Here is a 15,684-nt window from a genome sequence, read left to right as displayed (position 1 = left end):
TAGGAGTAGGTTCGATCTGCTTCTTATTAGACCAGAGGTTACTCGAGCATAATGACTGATAGTCTAAACCACTTTACGCAAAATGGGAATGAGCATTTGGTTGTTCACATGCATGTATCTGAAAATCTAGCAGAGGGATAGAAAGAAACCAGAGAAGGGCAAATGGAAGTGTAGAGGGAGCCCATGCCATAAATTATAGCATCCACCTGCTTGAGATGCTCGAGTACAGTAGGGTTCACTGCAGGAAAAACCTGCAATAAATTTTGTTAGCTCTTTAAGAGCAAGAAGAATCATGCATCTTTGTCAAGAAGACCAAGGACTCCTGCATTGTGGTAAGCAATGTAACTTGCTGTAACCGCGATGAATTGTGTGCATGCACGCATTCATGTATGTCTCTTGTTAGCATTATAAGAGGTGGTTTTACCAAATAAAGAAGAATAAAAAATTTGTGCACGTGTTAACACAGGCCGTGCTAATCGAGTGTTGGACTTCAACAAAAAATTTTGAGTGACAAATGAGCTGGGGCAGTGACCAGGCATGCAAGCAGGAGGGCTGGCAGGTAACATCACATGGTAGGGCTGCAGAAAACAGCTGCTCATCTAAATCACCCCACCCCCTCCCCTCATTTCCTGTTGGAACAGCTCCCCTGGCAACCTATACATTAGGATTCGTCACTTATGTCCTGCCTTTCCATCATTCTCTCTCTTGCACCATAGCTACAAGCCTTGTATTTTGCAGCCCTCTATGCAAATTCAGCACTGATTTTTTGGCAATCATCTCCACTTACTTTCGCAAACCCTCTTCATTCAGTCAATGCAAGCCTTGGCTCTAAACAAGAGTTTGCTCGTCATGTGACGCCTATTGGGCTGACAAGGCTATGGCACGCTTGAACATCCACCTCACAAAGGAGTTACTACATGGCCAAAAGGTAATCCCTCCCTTCAAGGGCAAGCACAATGGGACAATTGACAAGGTAGCACTTTTGAATTCCCATGGTAGCTTTTATGAGTAGATGAAAGCTAGAGTGGGCTGGGAGGGGGCATTGCAGAGGTCGAACGACAAAATGAGAATAAGAAGGCCAGTAAACAGAGTGGACTTTGAACTTCTGCATGCACAGTGCAACGACAAGGTAGAAGGTGCACCTCATGGAGCAAATTTGTGCCTTCACTTGACATGTAAAAAATGCGCTTCACTGCTGCTGGAAGCCTGCTCAAAGTGCAAACAGCCTGTGGAATTATCCGTCCCCCCCCGCCCCCCCACCCACCAAAAAGAAGAAAAAGGAAAAACAATAAAAACAAATATCAGTTGCAAACTAAAGTTTTGAACACTAATGTAGCAATATAATCATAAAACGTGGACTGCCAGAATTTTTTTGGGAAAGACTCCGTCATGAAGTCCTTTTCTGATTGTACATTTATGAGATAATAAAAAATATTTTCAGAGGAGTATGTGTGCACACGTGCAAGGAGTATGTGTGCACGCGTGCATGGACAATGCTCACTTTCCAGGATTAAGGTTTTTCCACATGCGCACCCACGCTTACTGTCCAGGATTAAGATTGTTCATCAACAGCCTACATACATCTAGAAGGATGCACTCTCTCTATCATGTGTTACGACAGGATGGTACATTAACAGAGAATATGCAACAGCCTAATGATGTGGCTCACACTTATTTTGCTGATTATTTGCAGCTCCACGCCCCTTTTTTTCCCCAACGAAGTTGTAGCCTGATTGTCTTTCTTGACATTGTGCAACCTATTGTTTCGATAGATGAGATAGCTGGTTTAGAATTGCCCTATACATAGGATCAACTTCATGTTGCATTATCTAAGCCCCAGGACGGGATGGGCTAACAGTTGGACTTTTTATTCTATACTGGGATCAGCTTAGTCCTGTTTTGTTGTGGATGATAAATGACGCTTGGCCGAGGGGGCCATAGGCCCTGTTCATGAAGCTTGGCTTGGTTTGCTGCGATTATGCCAAAAAAACGATCGTGTGAGACATTATCATATTGATGTCCTATTGCATTTATGCCCATCATCTATAAGCTGATTTCTTAAATGCTAGTCATACATATTGCTCCAATATTATACTATACTTTACACAGGCCAATATGGTTTTATGCCTAATAGACAATTCGTGCATAGCATTGCAAATGTTTACATGAGCATTGAATATGCTATTTATGCTGGTCAAGATGTTCTCTTTACAGTTGGATATTGATAAGGCCTTTACTACTGTTAGGTGTGATTTTATTGCTCATGTTATGCATCCCATGGGAATGTTAGCCTGCCTTATTTTTGTATGTCAGTCTCTCATCTCCTAGTTGTGAGCTCTGTCAGTGTCTAATGGAGACATTGGAATTTGGAGTTCTAAGAGTCTAGTGTGCATTTGTTGTCAGTTTCCAGCCCCGAGAAGGCCTTGTCAGCATTGCGCCTGCTCCAGAGTCCCATGTCTCAATGCCACATCAGCATTTTGCAGTTTTTTGATGCAGACAACTGCATTAAATGCAGCCGGACTGTGCAAGTGGCCATCCCCTAGCAACAATCGGCTAGCTTTGCTGCATTTCAGCTATACATAGCTGACATGGGGGTTGGGCAGATCATTCATTCTTTTGCCTCACAGGTGCTCCGTCAAAGTGGCTGCTGTCTTCTCCTTCTCCGGCATGGACAGCAGGCTGCATACTCTCCATCTTCGTCACTGTCACCATCTCCATTACTATTGGCGGTGCTGTCATCATTATTCAGCCTGATCAGGTGCCCTCACTAACACCTTGGGCTGCATGCAGGGACCAATCACTCGTCTCCTTTGTATTCAGCATACTTCTTCAGTCAATGCGGATTTCTTCTCCCTCTCTCTGTCTCACTCTCTCCATATTTGTGATTCTCTTCCATTGCACACTCTCACAAGGTATCAAAAACAGTGAGTACATGGACTTACCCCATGGAGAGGAGACCCCCCTTGGGCTGAAAATCCAAATTTTCAGCCGCCTGGTCCTTGCTGGAAACACAGATTTTCTGCAGGCAACTGCTCCATACGACTCAGGCGGGACATCTTCAGTCTTTCCTTCATGGAGGTGTAGCTGATTTCCACCGTCCAGGGCTGTCTACAGAAAAACACAGATTTTTGTGGGTGTTTGCAATTGTCCAAGATGTCTTATCGTCTGTTCAATGGCTTTGATGACTCTGACGAGGAGATTTCTCATCACTCCTTTGAACGGCAACATGATCATTGCGAAGAACAGAAGTCTCCAAGCTCTTTTGTTCGTTCTCATCATTCGGAGCACCATTCCCCTCCTCCTCCACCCTCTCTCCATGTTTCCCATAGAGCACATTCTATTGGCTTTAAATTCCCTCACATTGCACTACCTATTCACGTGCCTATTCTCCCTTCCTTACCCAAAGAGGACCAACTATATGGTTTTGACTATTCACTTTGGTTGTGTAAAGTGGATTGGATATTTGACACCTATAATCTTTAGGAGCTTGTTACCCTACCTGTACCCGGTCCCGTGAAGGATCCCCATATGGAAACAACAATGGATCGTGCAACCCTATGGGATCCACTTAACTCTAAAGCCTGATCCTTCCTTTTCATGAGCTTACAAGATTCTATTCTAATGCATGTTCGTAGGTTAAAGACCACCGTAGAAGCTTGCATCTTCATATCATAAAAATACATTTTCCCGCAAGATTTCTCTTGAGAAGAAACTTCAGATGCTCAATGTTGATGACTCTCCTTCCATGAAGGATCACATCAACAAACTAGAGGACATGAGAGATGAACTTGCATCCCTTGAGAGGACTACCTCTTTAGAGAATATAGCAATGATTCTCTTGAATCAATTGCCATCTCCAAAGTTCGATGTGTTCTACACCAACCTTCTAACATCAAGGACTTAGAGATTTCTTCTTTGGGAGGAGCTTGCCCTGCTAGTCTTGGAGTATGACTCAAACAAGTTGGTGTTAATGGATTCAGCCTCACCAAGGCTTTTATAGCAAGTTCAATAGGAGGGAAGCAAAAGGCAAAGCCCAAAGCAAAGAAAGAGGATGACAAGAAAGAGGACACAAAGGATACTAAGAAGAAGCCCAAGTACCCACTGTGGAAAGGCCACTCATCCGAAGGGAAAGTGTTGACATATGTAAACCTATTTGAAGCCCAAGCGGGGATCTAAGGATTCAAAGGCTACCCCGGCTACCACTAAGTCCATCTTCATACATCTGTTCAAGAAGGACAATACCGCTCTTGCTTTTTCTTCTATGGAGAAGCTTTAGCTTGTCGACAATGGGGCTTCTTCCCATACATAGTTTTTTCATACATGAATCAAACGTCAAACGCAAACATGTATGAAAGTATGATTCGAGTATGATTTAGACCCTGGACCTGAATCATACGTGACCCTAAATTTATTAACATATTTTAACATCATTATTATTAGATGAAGACATCGGGCTGTAAAAGCTTGCTATCTTTTGATTACAACAAAGCCCCAATTTCCAAATTTAAAAATTTAGCCTTCAAGCTTCAGCTTTTATATGCGTGTGTGTGTGTGTGTGGCGAGAGAGAGAGAGAGAGAGAGAGAGAGAGAGAGAGAGTTTAGCTTTAACAATGCAAGCTGATTACACTGCACACTATAGTCTGTGAAGGACACACACACAGAGGAGGTGTTCTCTTCAATGTTCAAACTTTAGAGTTCAGACTTTAGCTTTTAGCCTTTAGGCTGTGAACAGTGACAGTGCAGGCTGAATACACTGCACTGCCCAAAGGCTAAGAGAGAGATCTTCCCAAGTGGTCAAAAAGTTTGGGGCAGCACTGTTTCCAGACAGGCAGCTGTGTTGCCTACAATTTGTGGACTTTGTGAGGGATTTTGAGCTGTTTTCAGTCACAGAAGATGATTTCCAGGCTGTGTGCAATCAAGACCAATAAATAGGCAAATGCAACCTGAAATCAGTGATTTTTATTTTTTTAAATCCAATTTTTTAATGAAAAGAAAATGCCAAGTCTGAAATGTGTTTTTCAGAAGTCTGTTTTTCAGACGTCTGAAAACAACTATGTTCCCATATGACTTTCCAATAGGATTGGCCTCAGGACATGCATTCCCGAGGGGGATCCATCACCATTTGTGACAACTCTTCCATATCCGTTCATAGAGTGGGGACTATTCCCCTATTGCCAGATTGGCACAACTCTTCAACCAAAGTTCTCTATATACCAAACTTGGGATTTAACCTATTTTCTATTCATGGTCTTACACAGATACCCACCCACATTGTGTTCACATAGGATGCAGTGACTATGGAAGATGCTTCTACAGGAGCGGTTCTTTGGACAGATACACAAGAGGGTGGGCTTTGTATGCTCACAACCCTTGCCATGAGGACTTCCCACAAGCTAGGATTGCTTTGGCATGCCTAATATGGGCATCTCAACTTTGATACCATTAAGCAGGCTTCATGGAAGAAGATGGTGGAGGGACTTCCAGACTTCCCTCACGTTCACACTCTTTGCCCTAGCTGCTTGAGAAGCAAGTAACATAGGCAGCCCTATCCACAAGTTGCTTTTAGGAGGGCTTATGTACTACTCGAGTTGGTTCACACCGACCTTTGCAGACCTATGGGCACGGCCTTCCTTAGAAAGGCCTAGTATCTAATGTAGATTGTTGACAACTTCAACCATATGTGTGGCCCTATTTCTTGGAGTACAAGAGCGAGCCATACTCCAACTTTTGTGAGTCGAAGGTCTTTGCAAAAAATGCAAACATCTTTCAAGATTCAAGGTGTATGAGCAGACCATGGTGGCGAGTTTTGTTCTAAAGTGTTTTCTCATTTTTACAAGAATCATGGTATTTGGGTGGAGTACTTCTATCTGAACCCACCGTCCGAGAATGATGTGATGGAGCATACCAATCGGACCATGCTAGAAATGGCCAGAGCATAGGAGTTTACCTTGTTCCCTTTGGGGTGAGGTAGTGGCTATAGCAGTTCATATCCGCAATAGATAGGATATGACTCCCTATGAGGCTTTCTCTGGGAAGAAGCCTTTCATATCCCACTTTTGCATCTTTGTGTGCAATGCATATGTCCATGTGGACAACAAGAAAAGAGGGAGCAAATTCGACTCCAAGTCGAATATGCTTATCTTTGTGAACTATAGCACCACCATTAATAGCTATCGGCACTATGACCTGAAGAAAAGAAATATTGAGAGGTGAGCAAGGATGAGATCTTTGATGAGCCTACGCCCCTTGACGATCTGGTTGATGGTCCTTTTGTTGCAAGTGATTCTTTGTCATCTACTACACCCCTTTCCCCCCCCCCCCCCCCCTTTCCCCACCATCAGTCCCTCCCCTTCCTTTCAAGTAACCCATTCACACCCCTTCTTTGTCTGCAACCCCCCAAACTACCTCATCTTCCTCTCTTTCTCCCCTTCAACCCTAAATACCTCCTTTTACCTCATCATCGAGTATTTCTACCTCTTTCCCATATCCTCAAGTTTCATCTAGGGGGATTGAGCCATTAGAGAGGAAGCCTTCTTCATCAGATGAGAGGGGTTTACCTTCCCTTAGTAAGGAGTCGTCCCTTAGTGAGGGGACTCCCTTAGTGAGGGGGAGTCCCTTCAATAAGGGATGAGGGGGATTTACCTTCTCTTAGCGAAGGGGAATCCCTTCTACAAACAAGTGCATTACAGGTACCGAAGCCTACTTGTCTCCTTTGCAACAAGATGATTCTATCACCATTCCTTGGTGGTATCAATGGTTTATGCAGAAATCACGAATTACTAATTTCTTTGAGTCACCCATTGGCCCCTTGACGATCTGGTTGATGGTCCTTTTGTTGCAAGTGATTCTTTGTCATCTACTACACCCCCCTTCCCCCCCCCCCCCCCCCCCCTCCCCCCCCCTTTCCCCACCATCAGTCCCTCCCCTTCCTTTCAAGTAACCCATTCACACCCCTTCTTTGTCTGCAACCCCCCAAACTACCTCATCTTCCTCTCTTTCTCCCCTTCGACCCTAAATACCTCCTTTTACCTCATCATCGAGTATTTCTACCTCTTTCCCATATCCTCAAGTTTCATCTAGGGGGATTGAGCCATTAGAGAGGAAGCCTTCTTCATCAGATGAGAGGGGTTTACCTTCCCTTAGTAAGGAGTCGTCCCTTAGTGAGGGGACTCCCTTAGTGAGGGGGAGTCCCTTCAATAAGGGATGAGGGGGATTTACCTTCCCTTAGTGAAGGGGAATCCCTTCTACAAACAAGTGCATTACAGGTACCGAAGCCTACTTGTCTCCTTTGCAACAAGATGATCCTATCACCATTCCTTGGTGGTATCAATGGTTTATGCAGAAATCACGAATTACTAATTTCTTTGTCATCTACTACACCCCCCTTCCCCCCCCCCCCCCCCCCCTTTCCCCACCATCAGTCCCTCCCCTTCCTTTCAAGTAACCCATTCACACCCCTTCTTTGTCTGCAACCCCCCAAACTACCTCATCTTCCTCTCTTTCTCCCCTTCGACCCTAGATGTCTCCTTTTACCTCATCATCGAGTATTTCTACCTCTTTCCCATATCCTCAAGTTTCATCTAGGGGGATTGAGCCATTAGAGAGGAAGCCTTCTTCATCAGATGAGAGGGGTTTACCTTCCCTTAGTAAGGAGTCGTCCCTTAGTGAGGGGGAGTCCCTTCAATAAGGGATGAGGGGGATTTACCTTCCCTTAGTGAAGGGGAATCCCTTCTACAAACAAGTGCATTACAGGTACCGAAGCCTACTTGTCTCCTTTGCAACAAGATGATCCTATCACCATTCCTTGGTGGTATCAATGGTTTATGCAGAAATCACGAATTACTAATTTCTTTGAGTCACCCATTGGCCCACGCAGATCAGCCAAGATTCAGGCCAAGAAGAATAGTTCACTCTGTGTGAACTATGCCCTTATGTCAGATTTTTTAGGACCATGAGCCTACTACAATTGATGAAGCTCCTGCACAGGAGGTTTGGTGTAATGCTATGCATGTTGAGATTGATTCTATTGAGCAGAACCAAACTTGGGAGTTGGTTCCATGTCCCAAGAAGTGCAAGGTGATTGGTTTCAAAGTGGGTCTATAAGACCATGTATCTTGCCAATGGATCCTTGGACAAGTATAAGGCTTGGCTTGTTCCCAAGGGATTTTCTTGATGAGCAAGGTTGAATTGCTCAAAAACCTTAAAACCAACACCTCAAATATCCACTATTTGAGCTATCTTGGTTCTTGCATCTCATTACCATTGGCATGTTTTCTAGATGGACATCAAGTCTACCTTTTTGAATGGCATCTTGGAGAAGAAGATTTATGTCTCACAGCCTCTTGGTTTTCTTGTGCAGGGGAAGGAGGACCATGCTCACCAGTTGTGAAAGACTCTCTCATGGCCTAAAGCAAGCTCCTCAAGCTTGGTACCGAGGATTTATCAAATCGTGATCCCAACCTTTACTATAAGGTTGAGGGTGATAGGTCTGTCTTGGTCATTTTGTATGTTGATGACCTTATTATCACAAGGAGTGACTCTCAAGAGGTTGATCATACTCGAGTAATATTGCAGCAAGAGTTCAACATGACAAATCTTGGGATCCTACACTTCTTCCTTGGTTTGGAGATTTATCAAGGCATCTTCATATCCTAGCACAGATACACCTCCAAGTTACTTTCAAAGTTTGTCATGGCCAAGTGTTGACCTATTTCTTGCCCCATGGACCTAAAGTCCAAGATTTTGGCGACTAGTGATCCCCTTCCAAATGCTACCCGATATAAGTACCTTGTTTATCTAGCTTATTCACACACGGCCAGATATTTCTTTTGTGGTGGCATTGCTGCCTTTCTTTACGAAGAGTCGGGGGCCACTCTTTCTAGATCAATGACTCAGATTGGGCACGTGATGTGGATTCGAGACAATCCACTACAAGTTACACTTTCTTCCTTGGATCGAGAGCTATCTCATGGAGCAATAAGCAATAGCCTACTATGGCACTTTCTTCTACAAAAGCTGAGTGCCGCACCCTTTGTTCCACAACTATGGAGGCAGTTTGGCTTGTTGAATGTTGGCGGAGATTGGTTTTCTACAAACAAGTCCCACTCAACTACACATGGATAACCAAAGTGCCTTAGCTCTACCCACAACACCATGTTTCATGCTCACATGAAGCACATAGAAGTTCAATATCATTATGTATAGGAGCAAATGGCGGATTCCGAGTTAGCAGTGGTCTACTAGCCTACGATAGACAATGGGGCAGATCTCTTCACCAAGCCTTTGCCCAAAGCTTCTATGCTTCATCACATGAGATTTCTGGGTCTTCACATACTGAGAAGGGGTGTTAGCCTGCCTTATTTCTATATATCAATCAGTCATCTCTTGGTTGTGAGCTCCATCAAAGTCTGACAAAGACATTGGAGCTCTAACAATTTAGTGTGCATTTTTGTCAGTTTCCAGCCCCAAGATGACCATGTGAGCATTGTGCTTGCTCCAAAATCCCACGTCAGCCTGATTGCTGCCACATCAACATTTTCGCAGTTTTTTTATGTATCCAACTGACTCTGCAGGCGCCATCCTCTGGCAGCAGTCGGCCAGTTTTTCTGCATTTCAGCTATATATAGCTGACTTGGGGCCTGGGCAGATCATTCATTCTTTTGCCTCACAGGTGCTCTATCAGGTGGCTGCATTTTTCTCCTTCTCCAATGTGGACAGCAGGCTGCGTACCATCTGCAGTGCTGTTATCAATATTCAGCCTGATCCAATGCCCTTATTAACACCTTGGGCTGCATGCAAGGACTAATCAGTCCTCTCCTTTGTACTTAGTATTCTTCTTCAGTCACTACACATTTATTTCCTTCATCTCTTGCTCTCTCTCTCTCTCTCTCTCTCTCTCTCTCTCTCTCTCTCTCTCTCTCTCCATGTTCGTAATTCTCTTCCATTGCCCACTCTCAGTGGGACTTGGACCACAATTTAGGCAAGTGGTTTATTGGCTGTATTAACACTGCTCTGCTTGATGTTTGCTCTCTGATGCCTTAACCTCTTCTTGGAATTTCTGTCGACTTGTTCAACAAGGATGTCCCTTTGGACCTTTTCAACAAGAATGTCCTCTTAGTGCATTGTTATACACAATTGCCACTCATTCAATACTTCTTTACATGGATAAGCTGGTCTCTCAAAATCAATTGCATGGCTTTAAAATCCTTGGGCTACCTCATTTAGTTAGATGTGGAGTAAACTATGTTTGCTTTGGAGTTATATGACCCTGCAGCAAGCGAAGGGTCAATTTCAATGAATTCAATGTCACCATTGAAAGAATGTAATTAGAATGGAGTATTGTGGCCTAGTGCAGTGTTGCCTCCTGATCAAGTTGCACCTTATTTGGGAGATCCTACTGGTTGGCATATATCTTTAGCACAAGAAAGACAACGGGTCTTGACTAAGCTCTATCATAAGATTGACTATTGGAAGCTTTCTACATGGCCCCTTTATGTTCACTTCAGAATTGTTCATTCCATTATTATGGCTTACATGTAATTTTATTTCTCTCTTATTCCTTGGACGTCTTCTAACCTTGACTCTTTTATATCTAAGGCAATGAAATGTGTTTGGCATACCAAGTCAAGTCATAAGGCTACTTCTCTTCTTAAGTATAATGATGTTTGTACACTCAAGCCAATACATTTTTGTGCCTCATTGGCAAACCATGGATAGCATTGCAAGTGTTTACATGGACATTGAATATGCTACGTATGATGATCAAGATGCTCTCTTTCCAGTTGGATATTGAGAAGGCATTTAATACTATTAGATGCTATTTTATTGCTAATGTTATTCATCGCATGGAATTTGGGCCACAATTTAGGATTGGCTAGATGAACAGGGCTCTGCTCAATGCTTGCTCTCTGATGCCTTAACCTCTTCTTGGAATTAAGGTCAATATGTTGGACAAGGATGTCCTCGTAGTGTGTTGTATATCAATTGCTACTCATCCAATGATTTTTTACATGGGTAAGCTAGTCTCTCAAAATCAATTGCATAGCCTTGACATTCTTGGGGCTACCTTGTTTGTGGGTCGGTCACATGCAAATGATTTTTCATTTGTCTTTGCAAGACACAGTCAAATATGTAATTATAGGCGATTTGGAGCTATTCTACAAGGATGCCCCTTAGTGCATTGTTATAAGCAATTGCCACATATACAATGCTTCTTTACATGGATACGCTGGTCTTTGCATGGCCTTGGAATTCCTATGTGTTAAAATATTGAGGATGCATGCTAAGGAGGATCATTGATGAGTAAATAGACAATCATAATGAGACATAAGCATTGACAAAGAAGAACAACTGATATTATCCAAGCATAATGCAAGTACAACTGATGAGAATGACTGATAGAATGAGTGTGGGGATGAGTGCCTTTTATAGGCTTACAGTAGGTGGTATTAGTAGGTGAGGAAAGGTGGAAAGTGACTGTGGTATTCACCAACTATGGTTTTAATAAACCATGCATACATGACCTAGTCTAAGGTTTTATTTGCAATGTGTTTCTTTGCCTTGTTTGTTCCTTACAAAGAGGCTATGGTGAATATGATTACACATTTCTCAACACCCCTCCTCAATCACAACCAAGAAAGACACCGAGTATATAGAGGCTGGCATGAGTAGAACCTTGCTAAGTGTAGACATGGAAAGAACCAACCATACAAAGCTAGAGGCTGTTACAAGGTCTCACTAAGTGTGTAGAGGCTGTAGTGTGCAGAGGTTACATGAGGAGTATAGGAGCTTATGGTGGGAACATTAGGCAAGTCCACATTTTAAACTTAAAAAATTCTATCAGAAAATGAGCTACAAAAGAGGGACTACTGAGTCCTGTCCTTTTTTTCTTGGATGTCTTCTTCTTCTTCTTCTTCATTGTTGTCTTTATCTTCTTTGACTGTAGCAAGATATGCTTTTTGAGACCTTTTCTCAGTATGGCAAAACTTCTCAATATGCCCAGTTTTCTTCCAAAAATCACAGACTATGCTCTTCTTTCCTTTCACATAGAGGAGTTGTTGGTCTCCTCTTGGAATGCTTGTTTCTCCCTTGCTCTTGAGCTTCTTTTCCTCTTCCAGGAGAGAGGCTTTGATATCCACAAGCTTTGGCTTTGACATGTTAATTAATGTGGTAGACACATTATCAAACTCAGGTGGAAGACTCTTGAGAAGCACTCCAATGCAAATGTCTTCATCCATCTTCAAGTCGATCCCTACAAGTTTTGTCAACAAGCTTTCCATATAATTCAAATGAGTTGCAAGTGAAGTATTACTTTTCATGTCAAGCCTAAAAAATTCAATCAGTAAGCCATATTTGGAGGATTTTGAATGAGCTCCAAACAGGGTTTCTAATCAATCCCATGTTGCTTGAGAGGTTTCACAATCATCAACATGATTAATGTAGCTATCATCAAGTTCGAGCTTGATAATAGCTTAAGCCTTATCATCATTTTTATCCCATATGACTAAAAGTGCAGCTTCCCTTCGTTTCTTCTCTTGACCAGTTGTGATTGACCACAAGCCTTTCTTCATCAGGATCATTTTGATCCTAGTTTGCCATGTATGGAATCCAACACTGTTGAATCGAGCTGTTGGTGAGTCCTTGCCTATGTTGGGGTTACAAGATTAGCAACAAATCAGCTCCAAAAATTTTAGATCAGGTGACTTGTATGCCCTTTGAATTTGGGATCTTCAAGTTCTTGCAAGTCAGTGATCTGAGTCTTCCCCTCGATTTGATGCTAGAGTTCCCAAAAAAACTGAGAATAGTCCAACAGAAGAGTTGAATTTGAGTGTGTCAAAGGACACAAGAGGATTAGTGTTAATCAACACTAATATTAAGAGATACTATATAGTTGAAGCACTTGATGTTGAATCTTCTTCTTGCCGATTTGAAGTGGTAGCTTCGCTGAGAACTCAGTGTTGTAGTAGATCAAAGAGTCAGTAACATTACTGAGCCAAAGGAAGTAGGAACATGAAGTAAAATTTGAGCTTTGAGATTAATGGCTATGGCTGCCCTCTTTAGGGTTTTGATAGGCGACTGGTTTTTTGCTGATTGCAAAACATAGAGAGACAACCATTTGATAAACCCTCTGAGCTGGAGATAGCTTAGTTGTATATCTTCAATTGCCCTATGGTAGTGGATGGAATCATTGCGCGTGCAGGCAGAATAGACGGTAGGAATCACAGCTAGTGCAAACTGGACAGCGACTGAGAAACAGCGCAATGTTGGAGCATAGAGTCAATAATGTTGAGCTTTGAAGTGATAGGGAGGAGCACCTAGAGTCAAGGAAGACTTACCTAGAAGGAAGCACGAGCTGAAATGGGCTGGAAAGAGAGATTCAAGTCCTCCACTGCAGGTAGATGGCTATGGAGGTAGGTGAGAGATTCATGGGAAAATGAAGGGAGCCAAAATTTCAAACTGAAGTGACCCAATCAGTGGCCTAATGACTCATTACCTTAAAATCCGCTCTGATACCATGTTAAAATATTGAGGATGCATGCTAAGGAGGATCACTAATGAGCAAATAGACAATCATAATGAGACATAAGCATTGACAAAGAAAAAAAACTGATATTATCCAAGCATAATGCAAGTACAACTGATGAGAATGACTGATAGAATGAGTGTGGGGATGAGTGCCTTTTATAGGCTTACTGTAGGTGGTATTGGTAGGTGAGGAAAGGTAGAAAGTGACTGTGGTATTCACCAAATATGGTTTTAATAAACCATGCATACATGACCTAGTCTAAGGCTTTATTTGCAATGTGTTTCTTTGCCTTGTTTGTTCCTTACAAAGAGGCTATGGTGGATGTGATTGCACATTTCTCAACACTATCGCTGCCTCATTTGTGAGTCATGCATGTGCAAATGATATTTCCTTCTATGTTGGAAATCAACAGTCACATGTGCCACAAATTATGTTTGCTTTGGAGTTATATGATCGTGCAGCAGTCCGAGGGTCGATTTCAATAGTTTCAAATTGTTGCCATTGAAAGAATGTGATTATCATAGTATTGTGGCCTAGTGCACCGCTGCCTTCTGATCAAGTTGCATCTCATTTGAGTTATCCTTTTGGTTGGCATATGCATAGGAAAGACAATGGACCTTGACTAAGCTCTTTCATAAGATTCATTATTGGAAGCTCTCTACATGGCCCCTTCATGATCACCTCAAGACCATTCTATCCATTATTACAGATTCTATTCAATTTTATTTGCCTTTTCTTTCTTGGCCATCTTCTCATCTTGACCGTTTTATATCTAAGGCCATGGAATGTCTTTGGCATATCAAGATAGATTGAAAGACTATTTGTCCTCTTAAGTATATAATTATATTTGGACACCAAATATGCATGAGTGGCTGAATATATCGAACATTCATATACTTGTGATTGCTAGAAAGACCACATTATTGATTACTTTCTTGGAGCAGAAGCAACCATGGACATTGATGCTCTACCTTTGCATAGATGCATCTGGACATTGAAAGTCACTAGCCATAGCTGATGTTATATTTGGGAATTTAGAAGGTCACATTGTTGAGCTACGAAAACTTGCCTCCTAAATTATCAAATTTTTCCGGCGATTTTGGGCTCACTAAATAGCCTAAAAAGGCATTTTTGTTTTTTGTACAACCCAGACTTTTTATGGCTCATGTGTGTTCCATAATCTAGCCTCCATTCACCCATTGGTAGTGCCGTGCCATGATAGCTGAGAGGGGATCTTCTCTAGGGCCATAGTACAATTTCTCCACCCCTTGATGTCCCAGTTTATCAATGGCTGGCCACTAGTGCAATGGATTCTAGATCTACTCCTTAGTTAGTGCCTAATGGCCTATTTGACTAGTTCGGTCATCATCCGCCATTAGGCTAGATTCCTAGGTTACTCTTAGGATCATTAAGGTAGTAAGGCTACAATCCTTTAGGTTGAATTCGGCTCATCTTTTGTTAGTAATCTAGCTAGATCTTTAGATTTCATCAACTACATAGGCTACCTATGCCACTTTAGGCTACCATAGGCTAAGCCTGACTTTGGTATCTTTTTATTTCTTTTTCAATGCATACTTAGTCACTTACTCTTAGTTTATTTCCACTACACACACACACACTCAAATCCATTTTTTAGCTTTGACTATGTGCCAAAAGCATCTCAATATCTAGAACTCTCTAGAAAAACTTACGAGTCAAATTCTTTTATCTGCTGTCTTGAAACAGCTCTACATAGCTTGTAGTCCTAAATTTCTGCACGCTCTTTACAACAAACACAATTTCTCTGTTCCAAGAAGCCCAAATTTGCAAACGGGAAGACACTTTCTTTGATTTCAAATGATCATTTCAGTATAACAATAGATACATCTCAGCATATCTTGCATTGATAAAGAGTTACGAGAGCTTCGAACTTTATGAAGTTTGATTCATCATTTTCATGGCTGCAAATCCTTCCAAGTTTCCACTAGCTTGAGTCTGTGCATTCAACACTTGCCCATAATACATATTCCCTACCACATACCCAATTTCAGAAGTAGAGATCCTTTACTTCCATTCTTCTCTGCTGATGGGAAGCCCATGCAAACAACTAACATACATCACTCTCAACACAATGAAGCCTGCAACAAATTAAGGAAGCACATGAGGCAATATCTGAGACA

General features: G+C 42.2%; 1 protein-coding gene across 3 annotated transcripts in view; it reads right to left on the bottom strand.

Annotated features, from left to right (window-relative positions):
- MEE18 (maternal effect embryo arrest 18) overlaps positions 1–15,684 on the bottom strand; it is a 79,427-nt gene that overhangs the window by 1,808 nt on the left and 61,935 nt on the right. For 2 of the 3 annotated variants that reach the window (XM_087671429.1, XM_087671438.1), the window contains exons 8-9: positions 1,143–1,226; positions 150–251 (exon numbers count right to left, since the gene is read on the bottom strand). The exons of the other annotated variant lie outside the window; for it this stretch is intronic. In XM_087671429.1, the coding sequence (XP_087527555.1) occupies positions 150–251; positions 1,143–1,226 (186 nt within the window). The remainder of the gene's footprint in view (positions 1–149; positions 252–1,142; positions 1,227–15,684) is intronic. 3 annotated transcript variants of the gene reach the window in all.

This window comes from Lygodium microphyllum, chromosome 3, assembly GCF_053477565.2.
Source record: "Lygodium microphyllum isolate KBCC chromosome 3, Lygodium_microphyllum_v1.1.10, whole genome shotgun sequence".
NCBI classification, from domain to species: Eukaryota; Viridiplantae; Streptophyta; class Polypodiopsida; order Schizaeales; family Lygodiaceae; genus Lygodium; species Lygodium microphyllum.
Note: the sequence above shows the minus strand (reverse complement) of the source record. Positions and strands in the feature narration are given on the sequence as shown.